Raw genomic sequence first — 18,109 nt, 5'->3', positions numbered from 1 at the left:
TCACTGATATGTCCCCTAGTGCAAGGGATATAAAGGAAAAAATAAACAAGTGGGACTACCTCAAAATAAAAAGCTCTGCATGACTAAAGAAAACAGCAGTAAAATGAAAAGGAAACCAACCATATGGGAAAACATATTTGGCAATGATACCTCAGACAAGAGTTTGATCTTCAAAATATGTAAAGAATTCACAGGAGTCCATACCAGTAAGAGAAAAATCCAATTAAATAATGGGCAAAGGACATGAACAGATACTTCTCCAAGGAGAACATACAGAGGGCCAAGAGACATATGAAAGGATGCTCAACATCACTAGCCATCAGAGATGCAAATTGAAACCACAATGAGACACCACTTCATTCCAGTCAGAATGGCCATCATAAACAAATCAACAAACAAGTGCTGGCGAGGTTGGAGAGAAAAGGAAACCCTAGTACACTGTTGGTAGGAATGCAAACTTGTACAGCCACTGTGGAAAACAGTATGGAATTTCCTCAAAAAACTAAAGATGGAACTGCCCTTTGACCTGGAAATTCCACTGCTGGAATTATACCCTACGAACCCTGAAACACCAATTAAAAAGAACCTATACAGCCCAATGTTCATAACAGCACAATTTACAATAACCAAGTGCTGGAAGCAACCTAAGTGTCCATCAGTAAATGAGTGGATCAAAAATCTATGGTACATTTATACAATGGAATACTACACCCAGCAGAAAGAAAGAAGGAACCACTACCCTTCACAACAGCATGGATGGAAATGGAAGGCATTATGCTAAGTGAAATAAGCCAGGCAGAGAAAGACAAATACCATATGATCTCACCTTTAAGTAAAATGCAATCAACAATAGAAACGAGTAAAATAGAACCAGAGACATGGAAATAAAGAACAAACTGACAGTAACCAGAGGGGAGGGGAGAGGGAGATGATGAGGAAAAGAAGGGGAAGGGTCAAGTCAAGGAACATATATAAGGGACCCATGGACAAGGACAATGGAGGCTGCGGGGAGGACTGAATGTAGGAGGGAGGTGGGCAGGGCAGGGATGAGTAATGGAGGGAAAATCAGGCATAACTGTATTTGAACAATAGGAAAATAAACACTCCCCCCCTCAAAAAAAATTCTAGTTAAAATTGAGTTTCTAGATCTCCACAGTTGAAGACCAGATCATGGATCTATGGTGTTCCTTGATTCCATATATCAGGGCACATTTTTTATTGTCACTATGACTGGGATGCTACTGTAACTTAATGCCTGGGGGCCAGGAATGCTGGCTAAGCTCAGTCCTATGCAACAGAAAAAACAATGTCCTTTCCCAAATCCTCATAGTGCTTGAATTGATAGACAGTGCCTAGACTATAACAAATCTACCAGTACTTACTTTCAAGGCCTAGGCAACCAGATGACCCACCTCTGGACTTTGTCTAAATGTAAGGTCCCATAGTTTTCATTTATCTACAATTTCATATCTGTTGCTTCCAGAGAGTTTCACCAATTAACCCAGATGCATGTGCCAGCAGAAGAGCCCTTGCAATTTATGAAATTGAGTCATTGATTCCAATAAAAATCACCTCTCAACATTCCAGAAAGGGTCAGGGTCTGGTAAACTGAAAAGGACTCTCAAGGAAGAGTTTGGCTAAACCTTATGCAACAATCACAGCAAAGGATTGGACTAGTATACTCACATTGGTGAGATCTTCCAAAGCTGATCTCTTTTTGAGAGGTCCCTGAGGTGAAGATGAAGATATCTTTGCTTGGTACTTCTCCCCTCTCTAAAAAAGTAAAAGTGGTAAATAAGTATACCCAATTGTGAACAGACTTTTTCAGGGAATTTGAGTCATCTTTGGAGCTCAGGGGGCAACTCCAGAATCTCCAGGTAACTGTGGATGCATATAATAAACCCCAATAAACTACAAGAAAAGGAAATTTTGACATTCACTGATGCTTAGAGAATCCCTGAAGGAAGTAATTATTGATGATGGGGACAAGGCTATGAAGAGACAAGATGACCTTCAGTGTAACTCTTACAATGAGCAAAATAGCTTGATAAAGTTAATTTTCCCTCTGACTTCTCTCATATTTATTGGTACACTATCCAATATTAACAACCATATATACTTTTAAACCAGTCATATACTTTTAAAATATGATTTCTGAATATTTACAGATTATATAGACTTTTTTATATAAACAGTATAACTATAAATAACACTGTTAGTCTTTCATCTTGTTTACAATAAATAATCCTAGTGCAAATAATTAGTAAAAAATTAAAATATTATTTTCTCACAAATTAGCTAAGAAATAAACTGCCAATCTGTTATCTAATTCCTACTTAATATTACTGATAGAAATAATCAGCCCTAAATAAAATTCACAGGTGAAACTGAACTCAATAAAAGTTTATATTTACATACAATGGAGGAAAAAGTCTCTTCAGTAAATGGTACTGGGAAAGTTGGACAGGTACATGCAAAAAAATGCAACTACACAACTTCTGCCATACACAATTAACTAAAGATGGATAAAAGACTTAAATGTAAGTTGCAAACCATAAAAATCCTAGAAGAAAACATAGGCAGCAAAATCTCAGACATCTGCCAGAGCAATATTTTTGGTAACATGCCTCCTAGGGCAAGGGAAACACAGGAAAAAGTAAACAAATGGGACTGCATCAAACTAAAAAGTTTCTGCACAGCAAAAGAAACCATCAACAAAATGAAAAGGGAACCCACTGTATGGAAGAACATATTTGCCAATAATACATCTGATAAGGGGTTAATCTCCAAAATATATAAAGAACTTATACAACTCATCACCCAGGAGATAAACAATCCAATATCCAATTAAAAACTGGGCAAAGGACCTGAATAGACACTTCTCCAAAGAGGACATACAGATGGCCAATAGACACGTGAAAAGAATGTGCAATATCACTAATCATCAGGGAAATGCAAATTAGAACTACAATGAGGTATCACCTCACTCCTGCCAGAATGGCTACTGTCAATAAATCAACAAACACCATGTGCTGACCAGGATGTGGAGAAAAAGGACCTCTTCTGCACTGTAAGTGGGAATGCAGACTGGTGCAGCCACTGTGGGAAACAGTATGGAATTTCCTCAAAAAATTAAAAATGGAAATGCCTATTGGCCCATGGACCACACTTGTGGATATATATCCCTAAGGATCCTAAAACAACAAATCAAAAGAATATATGTACCCCTGTGTTCATAGCAGCATTATTTACAATAGCCAAGATCTGGGAACAGCCCAAGTGCCCACCAGTAGATGAGTGGGTAAAAAAGCTGTGGTACATTTATACAATGGAATACTATGGGGCTGTAAAAAAGAAAGAAATCTTACCCTTTCCCACAGAATGGATGGACCTGGAGATTATTATGAAAAGTGAAATAAGCCAGTGAGAAAAAGACAGCCATATGATCTCACTAATATGTGGAACTAATGAACAAAATGAACTAAAACAAAACAGAATCAGAGGCATGGATACATGGAACAGACTGACAAATGTCAGAGGGGAGTGGGGGGATTGGATAAAAGAAGGTGAAAGTATTAGCTAAAGAATGTATATGCACAGCCTATGGACACAGACAATAGTGTGGTAAAGGCCAGGGGAAGGGGAGGTGGGGGTTGGGTGGAGGTGGGCAAAAGGTGGGGAAATGGGAGACATCTGTAATAGTGTCAACAATCAAAATTTTTAAAAAATATTTAGATTTACAAAATATGCCCCAAGAAAGTTGCACTTGGAAAAATCCCTACCACCAAAGTAAACTTACAATGGCAGAACTCTAAATCAGAAAATTTGATGTGGACAATAATCTGATAAATGTGTCAAAAATTTCTTGCCAATTTACAGAGGAAAAAAAAATTGGACTCTCCATGAAAATCACTTTGGTAAAATTAAAATGAAAATTATTAGAAAATGTTTATCTGTACTGAGAGGAAACTAATCAAGGAAATTAAATTGGCCTAATAATGTTTGCTCTAGGAAATGTTCTCTTAATGACAATTCATAAGTGTTAGTGAAATTCTGATTAACGTATGTATAACAATGAATGAACAGAGAACATCCCAGGATTAGAATGAGTATGTCAAACTATCCACAAGGTCAAAACAGCAGAGTCAAAATGGATCAATTTTTCAAATTAAAAAAAAAAAAGCTTGATAATATATTTGTTGACTTAATCTTTATACTGTCCCCAGGATGTACTACGCAGCTTTCTGGAAAGGTGCTTTCAGCATCTTAGAGGTAATAAAAGTGTGAATATTATCATTATAAGAGCTGAATATTGTTTGCTTTTGAAAATTGTGGAGGATGACCTTCATTTTGGTCATGCTTTTATGGAAAAGCAAAGTTCACACTTTTCCCCCCAATTTCTAATTTGCTGGTCTTCTCCAACTACAAGGGCCCCCATTCCTTCCCTCCTTCTCAAATTAAACCACACATATTCCAAATGATTTAGGGGTGAGGATAGGGACTAAGCTAGCACAGGAAGAGGCTACCTGAGGCACTTTTGGAAAAGACAGCTTACTCTAACCTTTTCAGATTGGCCATGATCACTGGGCACAATTTTGCTGGACTGAAATTTCTTAGTCTCCTGCTTGGAGCTTCCAAGTGGTAGTGGCAGTGGCAATGGCATCTCTTACAGATTGGGCAGTGTCTATCCAAAGCAGAGCTGTAATAAAAAAGAGACTTTTTAAAACACCTTTCACTAGAAACATCACAGAATTCTCTGGAGACTCTTGCGAAAACCCAATCTTTCTATAGCATCCTTAGGAGGAAAAACAGACTTTGAGTTAGGCAAATCTGGGTTCAAATATTGGTTCTACCATAATTAACCTTGGGCAAGTGACTGAAAGTCTCCAGGGTCCAGTTATCTCATCTATAAAATGGACATAAGTATACCTACCTCTGCAGGGCACTGTTCAAATTAAGTGAGATACTCTATGTAAAAAGCCCAGAACAGCACCTGCCATCTTTTGTGGGCCCTGGAATTATATCCTAGCCCCTAATTTAGGCCTAGGAACATTGATGACAACTGACATGATTTACATTGAAAACAATCAAGAATGTGACCGGTCATATAGGATGGAGGCTAGCCAATAGGATTAATGTTCTTTAAAAGGCATGAGGTCCTGGTCACAGAAATTATAATGCTACCGAGAAGACACAAGAATGCACTGCACACACACATATGCACAACAGGCTAGAGAGTATTCAAGGGCTGCATTCAAGCACAAGAAACTTTTAGCATAAAAATTTAACAGACGTTATAACAGTTGGGAGAATACTACCTTCACTCCATCTTAGTGTGGGACCCCATTCTATATTTCTTAAGGTGGGTGTAGTTTGTGAGTCCTTAATAGTTAGGATACATTTATGTGTCTTACAATCAAATACATTATTAGGAGGAATCATTTTTTTTATACACAAGAAAGTGCCCTTCTAACCCCACTCACATTCACCACCAAGTTCAACTGCATTTGACAAAAAGGCTTCCCTAAGAGAAGCCCTAAGGCAATGCAACAAACTTACCACTATGTACCAGATACTTCAGGCAACAGAGATACAAAAACAAAGAAATCATCATCTTATCCTAGAACTATGCATGTGTATAGCTCTAATAGTAACATGAAAATGTGACAAATGATTTCACAAAGGTAGATACAAAGTACTAGAGAAATATAATGGAATATAATTATATTTGACCTGGACTTCAACGGCAAGGGACAATGACATTCCCAAGTAGACTGTGGGCATTTTCCAGGCAAAGAAAGCCTGAGCCCAGGCAAGGCAAACACTGGAACATGGAGAGCACAGAAGGTTCAGGGATGTCCAGATTGTCTGATTGCAGAATATAAAGAGTGTGCTAGGGAGGAGTTAGAAAGAGGCTGAAATCTAGGCTGGGGGTAGGCTGGTAACAAAGGGAAGCAGAGAAGACAATGGTTTGAGGGGAAGATTTAATTAACAAAGAATTTGGGTTTTGCTTTGGATGGAGAAGTATTTCAATATTAAACACTTTGTCACTGAGAAAAGTCAGTACAAGTATGTGCCTTCACATGTATTACCTCAGGGATCCTCACAACAAAACTGTTTCCATTTTATAGTCCCAGATGAGTTAAGTGACTTAATACACAGGACAAGCTAGTAAGCAGTATAGATCACCCAGCTCTTTCTAAAAAACCATGAACTCTCTCCAATGACACTAAAATAACATTTCAAAACAGTCCATGGTCCAAAATGAAAGGCTCTAGTGTAGTAGTGAGAGGAGGTAGAATTAGCACAGGCTTTTTAAAAAGAAGCAATTGGGCTTTTTAATCAGCCAGATTAGCATCTTTGAGTCTCAGCTTCTCTTTAGCAAAAGAGCTATACCATCACTTACTTGCAGAGGCATCCTGTGGCTCAAATGTATATTTGTACCTGAGAGCCTAAGCATGGTAGGCACTCAGAATAAATGGTGGGTATTAATTACTCTTCTCTTCCTCCAAATCCAAAACTATCTTCTATCTCATCCTTCAAAACTTAGCCAAGCAGCAATAAAGCTAAATTGGGTGAACCCACCCCTAACTGCACTGTATGAAAACCACTTACTCCACTATTATTATTCACACCTCATACAATTTTTTATTGATGATCAAAGACTCATGTTCTGAAACCTTTGTCTTTCAAGGGAAAGGAGAAAATATCAGACTGGAGCAAAAAAGGCTAAAATACTTTTAGCTGATAATGTCACAGATTAATTAAACCTCAGAAAAAAAATAGTTATTCACAGTATGGCCATATACCACCTTCACTCTCCTGAACAATAATCACTTGCTTTGGGGGACACACTGACTTAAGTAGCTAATTTCCCTGCCACTAGGAGTAGGGATTGGAACCATAAAAACATGCTTTCATAAAAGGGCACTCTCTGCAATACACCCTGGACTTCTACCACCTACAAAATGCTGAGCCTTACTTGAACAAGAAAATTAGAATCCTTTCCACTTTTCAGATTCTCCATCTCCCCTACATCTTGAAGACCTCATTGGGCATCCCAGAGCAGTGCTGAAACCAATAGGGGCAAACCAATTCTTTTAGAAGCCCAAATTGTTCAGACTCCAAAATTGTAGATCAAAACAGTCTACAGGAAATAGTAGCAACTTCATTTTATATATAAAGGCAGGTTACAGACAGCAAGATATTAGGAAGAAAAAGCATCATGGTTTGTGTCAATGAAAGCAGCACTGGGATGGAAAGTATGCCTAGGGTCTAGTTCTGACCTTGCTTGTAGTTGGCTGGGTGACACTGGGCAAGTTCCTTTTCCCTCCCTAGGCTTCATTTCTCCACTTAATAAATTGAGGCAATGGGACCAGAGCCTCCATACTCTTCAAACAGTGGTAAGTGATCTGGCAATATTAACATCACATGGGACCTTTTAGCCCTTTAAAATCTCAGGCACCATGCTAGGCCTTTACTAAATAGAAATAGGCGAGATAAAACATCCCCAGGTGATTTGTATACACTTTAAAGTTTTAAGAAGCAAGGTTCTAAGGCCCCTTTGACCTCTAGCCTTCTATGATTCTAATCACATAGCAGAGAGCAATGGGCAAGCCAGAGCTGAAGGGATTAGAGGCAGACATAAAAGAATGGAGATATAAAGATAACAAGGGGGAAAGGACATATTTCCATCTACCTGTACTTCAAAAGACATCCCTCAAAGTAACATTCTAACTTAAATACGTCGTCTTGTGGATGAAATCGATCCGGCACACTTTCACTAGTGAAAAGACGTTTTGTAAATGTGTACTTGGATGCTCCATCTAAAAGACAGGACCCAGTCTCCTTTGCTTTGCCAACACACCCCTTAATACACACTCCGGCCCAAGCTCGTACAAGGCTCACCCCGCAGACTGCTGACTGGCTGGAGAACAAAATAAAGGTTTCCTGACAGGGGCGCCATGCACCCCGGCAAGAGAGGACACAGTGTAGCAAGGGGCAGGAGTGACACTCAAGGACTAACACGCGTGCGACGGAGCCGGGCATTAGAGTGGCAGTACAAACCCAAAGGCGCCTACCTCACATTGAGATTGGGGGAAAAAACAGGAAAGACCATGGACGCACTCCCAGACCAGGAGCGGCCAGGGAAACCATCGGTCGCAACCAGATCTACGCTCCCCCCTAATCCACCAGTAGCGAATTTTAAAAATTACAGCCCTAGAGAATGCGCAGTGTTGATTGGCCATCAGGGGCCAATCCATGTGCAGAGTTGCGTGGTGACCGCCCAGCAAGGAGGGACAGGGCTGGGGGTTAATTGAACTCCGAGACTGAAGGATAATATTAGGGCGTGGTTTCCAGTACTATTGGTTGGAAGGGGCATGTTTGACTAGCTGGAGTATGGGGACTCTTTAAAGAAGCATTTTCAGTTAAATAACCCTGCTGGACGTGGAGGAGAGCAGCTGTACAATGTAGGTTCAGACCAGTTAAAACATTAATATTAATAACCCTTTGCAGAATCAGATATTAACTCCCGCTGGCTTCATGAATGACCTTGAGATGGAAAGGAGGGCAGAAATCATTGCCCCTATTTTGTGGGTAAGTCCCCAAAGTGCAGAGAGTAAATAGTAGTAGCTAACATTAATTCAGTGATAGCTCTGTACTAATTGTTATATCTTTTTATTGTCATAAACCATATCCAAAAGATACTTTTTATTGAGGTATAATTAACATATTATATTAGTTTCAGATATACAACATGATTCAATATTTGTATATATTACAAAATCATCATCACAGTAAGACTAAAGACATCACAGTTAAACATCCATTACCTCATTTTCTTTTCCACCACTCCCACCCACCCCAGCCATCCCCACCTCCCACCCTCGATTCTATGCCCCTTTGCTTTTGTCTGTGTCCTTGATAGTTGTTCCTTGATGACCCTTCCCCCTTTACCCCTGTTATCCCCTCCCCCCTCCCCTCTGGTTACTGTCAGTTTGTTCTTTATTTCAATGTCTCTGGTTATATTTTGCTTGCTTGTTTGTTTGGTTGATTAGGTTCCACTTATAGGTGAGATCATATGGTATTTGTCTTTTACTGACTGGCTTATTTCACTTAGCATAATGCTCTCCATATCCATCCATGCTGTCATGAAGGGTAGGAGCTCCTTCCAAAAGATAGGTACTTTTATTACTGCCATTTTACAGATAACAAAATTGTAGCTTGCTAACTGCCCAGTATTACAAAGTTACATTGTGGCAAAGCAGGTACTACAACCCAGATATTCTCATTTACTCCATTTATACAATAATTTTTCATTCAAAAATTATCTATTGAGCCCTGGCTGGTGTAGATCAGTGGATTGAGTGCCAGCCTTTGAACCAAAGGGTCACTGGTTCGATTCCCAGTCAGGGCACAGGCCTGGATTGCAGGCCAGGTCCCCAGTAGGGGGCACACGAAAGGCAACCACACACTTATGTTTCTCTCCCTCTCTCCCTCCCTTCTCCTCTCTAAAAATAAATAAATAAAATATTTAAAAATACATCTATTGAGCATCTCCTGTGTTCCATGAACTAGAAAAAATATGTATGATTGACAAAAAGACTGGAAGAATGTATAGCGCTGCCCTGTTCTCTGAGGAGGCAAAGAGAAATGAAGATGCCAGGAATAAAATCTGGGATTTCCTTCATATATAGCAGATACTGTACCACTAAATTATATCCCTATTTTTATTATTAGCCCATTCTCTTTTTAGTATCTCATAGTTTCTACATTAAAGGTAAAATATTTACATGATCCCAGATCCTCTTCACTTTTTAAAAGATTTTATTTACGTATTTTTAGAGGGAGGGGAAGGGAGAAAGAGAAGGAGAGAAACATCGATAGGTTGCTTCCTGTAGGTGCCCCAACCAGGGATTGAACCCACAACTTAGGTATATGCCCTGACAAGGAATCAAACCCACCACCTTTTGGTACACAGGATGATGCTCCAACCAACTAAGCCACCTAACCAGTGTGCTATTTGTAATTTTTAAATTTATATCCTTACTCAAGAATGCAAGGTCTGTAACTAAAAGGACTGTATCTCTTATGCTCTATCTCCAATGATTAGCATTAATAATAGGTCACATTTATTGATTGCTTGCTACATGTTTGACACTGTTCTGACATTGACATCAATACTGTGAAGTGTTAATATCCCCATTTTGCAGAAGAGTAATTTGAAGTACAGTTAAATTTAGTAACTTGCCCAAGATCACACAGCAAATACGTTATTAGACTGAAATTTAAATCTAAGCAGTCTGATTCCAGAGACCAAACACATAAGCATACCCACCTCCTTGAGAGATGATTGAAAATATTTGTTAATTGAATGAGTATCTTACTTTAAGGTTCATAACTGTAAACAAATGTCTCACTAGGATGCACTATAAAGGAAATATAATATTAACCCAAGTCACTATATGCGTTCTTTAATCAAAAGAGAAAAAGGTCCTTCTACCAAAACAAGAGTAACACAAAAATCGCAAATAAGCAATTTCATTTTTCCTAGCATGGTGATGGATGTTAACTAGACTTATGGTGGTGATCATTTCACAATATATACAAATATGAATAATTATGTTATATACCACAAAATATAATGTTGCATGTCAATTATACCACAATTTTTAAAACATTAATGAGTGTAAGTTATGATTTTTTCCAAAATTTTTTAAACTTGTTTTTCTTTCAACCTTCACATCTCAGTTAACTTAACCTTTCCCTTGGGTAGCACTCAGAAAACTGAGAAAAGAGGAGACAGCCTTTTGACTCCATAGTTTTCCAACATTTCCCTCCTCCCAGGCATACAACATTCTCATAAACTTTCCTATGTACTCCCCGCTACACCACTGTTTTAAAACCTGATAGAAAAGATCTGCTATTATCTACCTCACTTTACATGATAATATATTTCAGATGGATGCAAGATTTAATTGTAAAAATGAAACCATGGAAATACTAGACAAATATATAAAAAATATTTTTATAACCTTGCTGAAGGAAAAATCTATCTAAACAGGACCAAAATTCTAGAGACAGAAAAAGGCTGGATAACTTTTAGTAAGTGGAAATTTTAAATTTTTTGACAATACAAACACAAAACAAAAATAAAGTTAAAAAGCCTGACAACAGACTGGCAAAAACATTAGCAACACAAATGACAGAAAAATAATTTCCAAAATGAACAAAGAGTACTTCATGATCAATGATAAGAAATGAAGCACCCATCAAAAATTGTGGCAAAAAAAGATAATTAGAGAAGAAATACAAATGGTCAATAAACATGAAAATATGCTCAGTTTTGTTAAAAGTAAATGCAGATTAAAACAGCAATGCATTGATTTTGTTCAGGACATTGGCAAATGTTTAATAGATTAATAATAACTCCTGCTGGTAAGAGGGTGGGTAAACAGGCACTTTTATCCACTGTTGGCAGGAGTAAAATCTGCTATAAACTTTGGGAGGGTTTTTTGAAAATACCTACTAAATTTTAAATGTCTGAATCCTTTTACCCAGAGATTCTACTTCTAGTAATCTTTCCTACAAAAACACTTATTCCAAAAAATAAGGGTGAAATTTTCCAACAATTTATAAATAAACCTACAGATTCAAATTCCAAATAGGACAAATCCAAGGAAATGCAAACAAAGGCACATCATAATCAAATTTCTGAAAGCTAAAGACAAAGAAAAATACTTGAAATCAGCAAGAGAGAAATGACACATTCCTAATAGGGGCAAAATTTTTTGAATGACAATAAATTTCTCATCAGCAACCATGCAAGCCAGGAAGAGGTGACATTGTATTTTCTAAGTACTAAAAGAAAAAGAGTTGTCATCTCAAAATTCTCTATCCAAGGAAAACATCCTTCAGGAGTAATGGGGAAATCAAGTCATTCTTGGATGCCCACCTTAAAAAATAGAAAGTTCATAAAGCAAAGACAAATGCAATAGAAGGAATCTCATGAATCTGATGACATCAGGATGAAAGAACAGTGGAAAGAGCAAAAATATAGGTAGATATAATAGACTTTCATTCTGATGCTGTTCTCTCAATTATATTAGACAATTAGAGCATAAATTATGCTGTAAGCAATGCCTAATGTGCTCATTGTATGTAGAGGAAATATTTAAAACAATAAATAGATGAAGAATGATAAAGGGAGGAAAGGTTACTACACATCCCTCAAACTAGTGAAATGTTAACTCCAACACACAGTGATAAGTTGTGTATGAAGGGGTCCCCAAAAAACCCCAGAATTATCTTCTGGGAGGTGGATCCCTTGTAGTATATATAGGCTTCTCCTGCTAGATGAGTGTTCTAGGAGCCCATCTGTAAAAGTGTACTAGTGACATTGTTGTGAGTGTCTGAGTTATTCAGTAATTTTTTTTGAAGACCCTTTCATTGTGTTTGCCCATTTCATAATGGGTGATTTACAAGCACACCTGCCCACATTGCACTGAGTGTTCAGCAGGTTTTGACAAAAAAAAAATGGCATGACTCCTGTGTCTCACCCTCCCTATTCATCTGATCTTGCCCAGAGAGACTTCTTTTTTCATCTGAATCATAGGGATGCCAGAAGGAGAAGACGAAGAGCAAGAAATTGAAAACTTATTTGAACAAGTAATGAAGGAAAACTTCCCCAATCTGGTGAAGGAAATAGACTTTCAGGAAGTCCTGGAAGCTCAAAGAGTCCCAAAGAAGTTGGATCTAAGGAGAAACACACCAAGACACATCATAATTAAATTACTCAAGATTAAAGATAAGGAGAAAATTTTAAAGGCAGCAGGAAGACAGGAGAGTGCTATCTACAAAGGAGTTCCCATAAGACTAACAGATGATTTCTCAAAAGAAACCTTACAGGCAAGAAAAGGCTAGAAAGAAGTATTCCAAGTCATGAGAAGCAAGGTCCTACAACTTAGATTACTCCATCCAATAAAGCTATCATTTAGAATGGAAAGGCAGATAAAGTGCTTCCCAGATAAGGTGAAGTTAAAGGAGTTCATCATCACCAAGCCCTTATTATATGAAATGTTAAAGGGACTTATCTAAGAAAAAGAAGATAAAAATGATGAACATTAAAATTACAACAAACTCACAACTATCAACAACTGAACCTAAAAACAAAAACAAAAACAAGAAAAGTAAGCCAACAACTAGAACAGGAACAGAATCACAGAAATGGAGATTACATGGCAGGTTATCCATGGAGAGGGGGAGAAGGGAGAATGGAGGAAAAAAGTACAGAGAATAAGAAGCATAATTGGTAGGCACAAAATAGACTGGAGGAGGGAGGTTAAGAATAGTATAGGAAATGGAGAAGTCAAAGAACTTATGTGTATGGCCCATGGACATGAACTAAGGGGGGAATGCTAGAGGGAGGGGGTGCGGGGTGGAGGGGGATAAAGGCGAGGAAAAATGGAACAACTGTAATAGCATAATCAATAAAATATACTTAAAAAAAAAGAAAAAAGCCCTCAAAGAGAAACATTTTGCCAATGTGGAAGAGGTGAAATAAAAAATGGCAAAAGCACTAAAAGGCACCAAAATTGAAAAGTTCAAAAACTGTTTTGAGCAGTGGAAAAAACATCTTGATAGGTATATTGCATCAAATGCAAAGTACTTTGAAGGTGACTGAAGTTTAAACATGTAAGAATAATATGCAATTATTTATAAATAAATTCCAGTTGGGTCCCCCGCATGCATGCACTAATAAAGTTATACAAAGAGATATACTCAAAGACACTATAGATACATCAAAATGCAATTGAAAAGAATGTTCAAGTAACTGACTAAAAGGCAGGAAAAAGAAAACATATGGATAAGAAAGAGGGAATAATCAGAAAGCAAAAAGTAAAATGGTGAACTTAAGTCCTAACAGATTAATAGTTACATTAAATGTACATTGTTTTAAGTAGAAGAATTAAAAGATAGAGATTGGCAGAGTGGATTTAAAAAACATGATTCAATGATAGGCCATGAACAAGAAACCTACTTCAAATACAATGATATAAGTAGACTAAAAATTAAAGAATGAGAAGAGATATACCATATATACATTAATTCTGAAAAAGCAGGATAACTAAATGTATATCAGATAAAGTAAATCTCAGAGCAAAGTCAATTACCAGGGACAGAGAGGGATGTTACATAATGTTAAAGGGTCAATCCACCAAGACAACACAGCAATCCTAAACATGTATACACTAACCAATAGGGCTGGAAAATACACAAAGCAAAATTTGACAGAACTGAAGGAAAAATAGTCAAATCCACATTCATAGTTGGAAATTTCAACACTTCACCTCAGTAACTGATACAGCAATTAGATAAAAAATCAACAAGGAGAACTCAACACCGCCATCAACAGAATCTAATCAAAATTTATAAAGCAACTCACCCAGTAACAGCAGAATATGCATACCTTTCAAGCTCCCATGGCATATTTACCAAAACAGACTATACCCTCAATCATAAAACAAACCAGCAAATATAAAACAATTGAAATAGTAAATGAGTGTGTCCTCTGACCACATGGAATCAATGACAAAAATAACAGGAATATCCCCAAACACTTGAAAACTGATTGAAGGGGAATTGTTAAGCCAAATAAAAAATGCATTGAAGTGAATGAGAATGAAAATACAATATATCAAAATTTATGGGATACAATTAGAGCAGTGCTGAAAGGGAAATTTATAGGACTAACTGCCTACATTGGAAAAGAGGAAAAATCTAAAAGTCAATCTGAGTTTCACCTCAAATCTAGAAAAAGAACAAAATAAATCCAAAGCAAACATAATGTAAGGAATAATCAAGATAAAAGCAAAAATTGATGAAATCAAAAACAGAAATATCAATAGTAAAAATCAATGAAACAGAAAGCTGGTTCTTTGAAAAGATCAATAAAATTGGCAAACCTTTAGAAAGACTGACAAAGAAAAAATGCAAATTAGCAATATCAGAAATGAAACAAAAGATATCATTACAGACCTTAATGACATCAAAAGGATATCAGTGGAATACTATGAAACTGACACAAATAAACTTGACAATTTAATTGAAATGAAAAAATTCCTTAGAAATCAAAAACTAGCACAATACATTCAGTATTTAATACATAATTTGAATAATTCCATTATTTTAAAGAAATTCAATTTGTAATTTTAAAATTCTTTAAAAAAGAAGTCTCTAGACCCAGAATATTTCAACGTAGGATTAAACTCAATGTTTAAAAAATGATTAACATCAATTCTATACCATTTCTCTAAGAAAACAGAAGAGGAGGAAACACTTCACAACTTATATGAGAACACTTTTACCATGATACCAAACCATCCAAAGACAGTATGAAAAAAGAAAAGTACAGACCAAAATCCCTCATGAAAATAGAACCAAAATAGAAAACAGAATCCCTTAAGCAAGCTATTGCAAGCAGAATTTAGCCATATATAAAAAGTATATTAAATGCCATGAACGAGTGAGGTTTATTCTAGGGATGCAAATTTGCTCAAAAAATCAATTCATGTTACCTACCACATTAAAAGGCCAATAATTTGGCCATTGACCATTAACAGGCCAAGGAATCCACATGCACAAAAAGAAAGCTATTAGAGCTAATAAACAAGCTCAAAGGTTCAGGACAGAAGATTAATCAATATACAAAATTCAACCGTATTTCTATACACTTGCAAGAAACAATGTGAAAATAAAATTAAGACAATTCTACTTACAATGACATCAAAAATAATAAAAGACTTAGAAAATAAATTTAACAAAAGAGCTGCAAGACTTGTACACTGAAACCCACAAAAATATCATTGAGAGAAATTAAAGACCTAAACAAGTGTAAAGACATCCCATGTTCATTAATTGTGATACTTAATATTAAGATGGCAATTCTCAAATTGATTTACAGAATCAACACAATCTCTATCAAAATCTGTGTCACAAAGAGTTAATATAGTAGGGCTGAGAATGCTATCTTTTGAAAATCCTGTTTGCAAGTTTGCCCCTTGGCTAGGATCTGGGAACTTGGATTTGGGACGGGGGAGTTCCACCATCCTAACTGATGAGAGTAGTTCACTGTACCTTAACTGTTTGTGCAAACAATATGATTTATGGTGAACAACGGCTTTCCCGCTGGGACTCTGGAATTTTGGTATGTACTAGGCAGAGGGTGCCTGCAGGACCAGCGCCCTAATAAAAGCCCTTGGCACAGAGTTTCTAATGAGCTGTCCTCATAAACAGCATTTCCATACAAGTTGTCACAATAATTTACTGCAAAAAGCTATACAAGTGAAAGCAGTCACAAAAGAGTACATATTGTATGATTCCATTTATATTAAATGTCCAGAATAGGTAAATCTATAGAGACAGAAAGCAGATTACTGACTGCCTAAAGCTAGGAAGGTATAGAGTTGGGGGAGTTGTGATAGCTAAAGTGTATGAGGTTTCTTTTTTTGGTGATGAAAATGTTCTAAAATTATGGCGATGGCTGCACAACTCCGTGAGTACACTAAAAATCATTTATAAACTTTATATGTGTGGATTAAATGGCATTTGAATTGTTTCAATAAAGCTGTTATAAAATCACAGTGGCTAATAAAATATATTGGTTCTTTAAAAAGTCTGTTGAAGATTGGCAAGGAAAGACTCAGTGGAACCTGTTAAGAAGTTGTTTCAATAAGCCAGGCAATTTGGACCAAAATGGTCCAATGTTCTTGGCCATGGCAAAGCACTTCTATATGGTTCTGAGCACAGCAATTCATTAATAACCATTACCACTAATTTTCTTTCTTTTTTAAAAAAATCAGGATATAATTTATATATAACATTATATCAGTTCCAGGTGTACACACTATACACACTAATTTTCAATTATGTAAGTATCCTTAAGCACTTAGTAATATATATGAACCTAATGCTTCCCTGGAAGGGTAAATGATAATGAGTAAAATACAGTCATTATGTATTTGGAAAGATAAAGTTCATAATGAACTACCAATACACAAAAGAACATGATAAGTTCCAAAGCAAGGTTAAAATACAACTGCTAAGGATTTCAGAGAACACATGTTGTTCAGCACACCGTTATTGCCAACACAATCACTGTTGTCATATTCAGCCCAGCATCACCAAGAGTGATTATTGAGTGTCTAAGCACATGAGCCACTGTTCAAGTCTATAGAGTTAGACAAACACTTCTTCCTTTTAACCTAATACATATTTATGATGGGGCTATTAAGGAAATATTATATTAATATTATAAATATATTATCTAGATTATAAATGAATATATTAAATATTAGGTCAATAAACATACATAAAATGCAGTTTTTAGGATGGAAAAGTTATTCTATAGGGGGATTCATCATTTCCCTTTTAATTTGAGGAATGCCTTAGCAAAATGGGTTTTTGTACAGAGTGATCAAGTACTGTGTAGAAATACGTTTTCCAAGCAGCTGAGACCTCCTAGTGGCCACATGAACTTATTACCATCTAGCTTTGAGAGCGACGCACAGAAAGGCTAAGCCTGACGTCCCTGCGGGGCGATAGGACCGTCTTCATCCTATTTAAATGTCCCTGAAACCAGGGGGATCCTCAAGGGTGTGTATTGGGGATAGGATGCCTATAAGTGCTATGAGGGAATCTGAAGAGGTTCATGCTTCCATATTCCCCTCCTCTCCTCCGTAGCCTTTGTTTAAAACATTCACGCACAAATAAACATACTCTCTGGAGGGAAGGAGAAAAACTGTCATCAATTAATACTATATTTAAATACTTTTCCATCAGATGTTCGAGACAAGTTTGCTGGTTTGACAAGAAAAAAATTCCGATTAACAACCTAGTTTCCTGAACCACATCTCCAGCTCTGACATAAAATGTATTTATACATGTAAGGCAAAAGTACCCATAACAAGCCATAAATGGATTGGAACTAAAGCTACGCATGGGAAAAGGGCTTCTCGCCAGTCAGAAACAGAAACAATACAAAACAAAGCAAAACAAAACAAAACAAAACAAAACAGAACAGAACAGAACAAAACAGATGAGGGGCAGC

General features: G+C 36.8%; 1 protein-coding gene across 1 annotated transcript in view; it reads right to left on the bottom strand.

Moving 5' to 3' along the window:
- The window catches only part of CCNB3 (cyclin B3), a 60,195-nt gene extending 52,018 nt beyond the window's left edge, over window positions 1-8,177 (bottom strand). Inside the window, exons 1-3 of the mRNA XM_045860606.1 lie at window positions 8,082-8,177; window positions 4,562-4,699; window positions 1,687-1,773 (exon numbers count right to left, since the gene is read on the bottom strand). Coding sequence (XP_045716562.1) covers window positions 1,687-1,773; window positions 4,562-4,663 — 189 coding nt within the window. The 5' untranslated portion in view covers window positions 4,664-4,699; window positions 8,082-8,177. The remainder of the gene's footprint in view (window positions 1-1,686; window positions 1,774-4,561; window positions 4,700-8,081) is intronic.
- Between the last annotated feature and the right edge of the window lie 9,932 nt (window positions 8,178-18,109).

Source organism: Phyllostomus hastatus, unplaced genomic scaffold (genome assembly GCF_019186645.2).
Source record: "Phyllostomus hastatus isolate PE091 unplaced genomic scaffold, TTU_PhHast_1.1 phas_scaffold_200, whole genome shotgun sequence".
NCBI lineage: Eukaryota > Metazoa > Chordata > Mammalia > Chiroptera > Phyllostomidae > Phyllostomus > Phyllostomus hastatus.
This window is presented reverse-complemented; position numbering and strand designations above follow the sequence as displayed.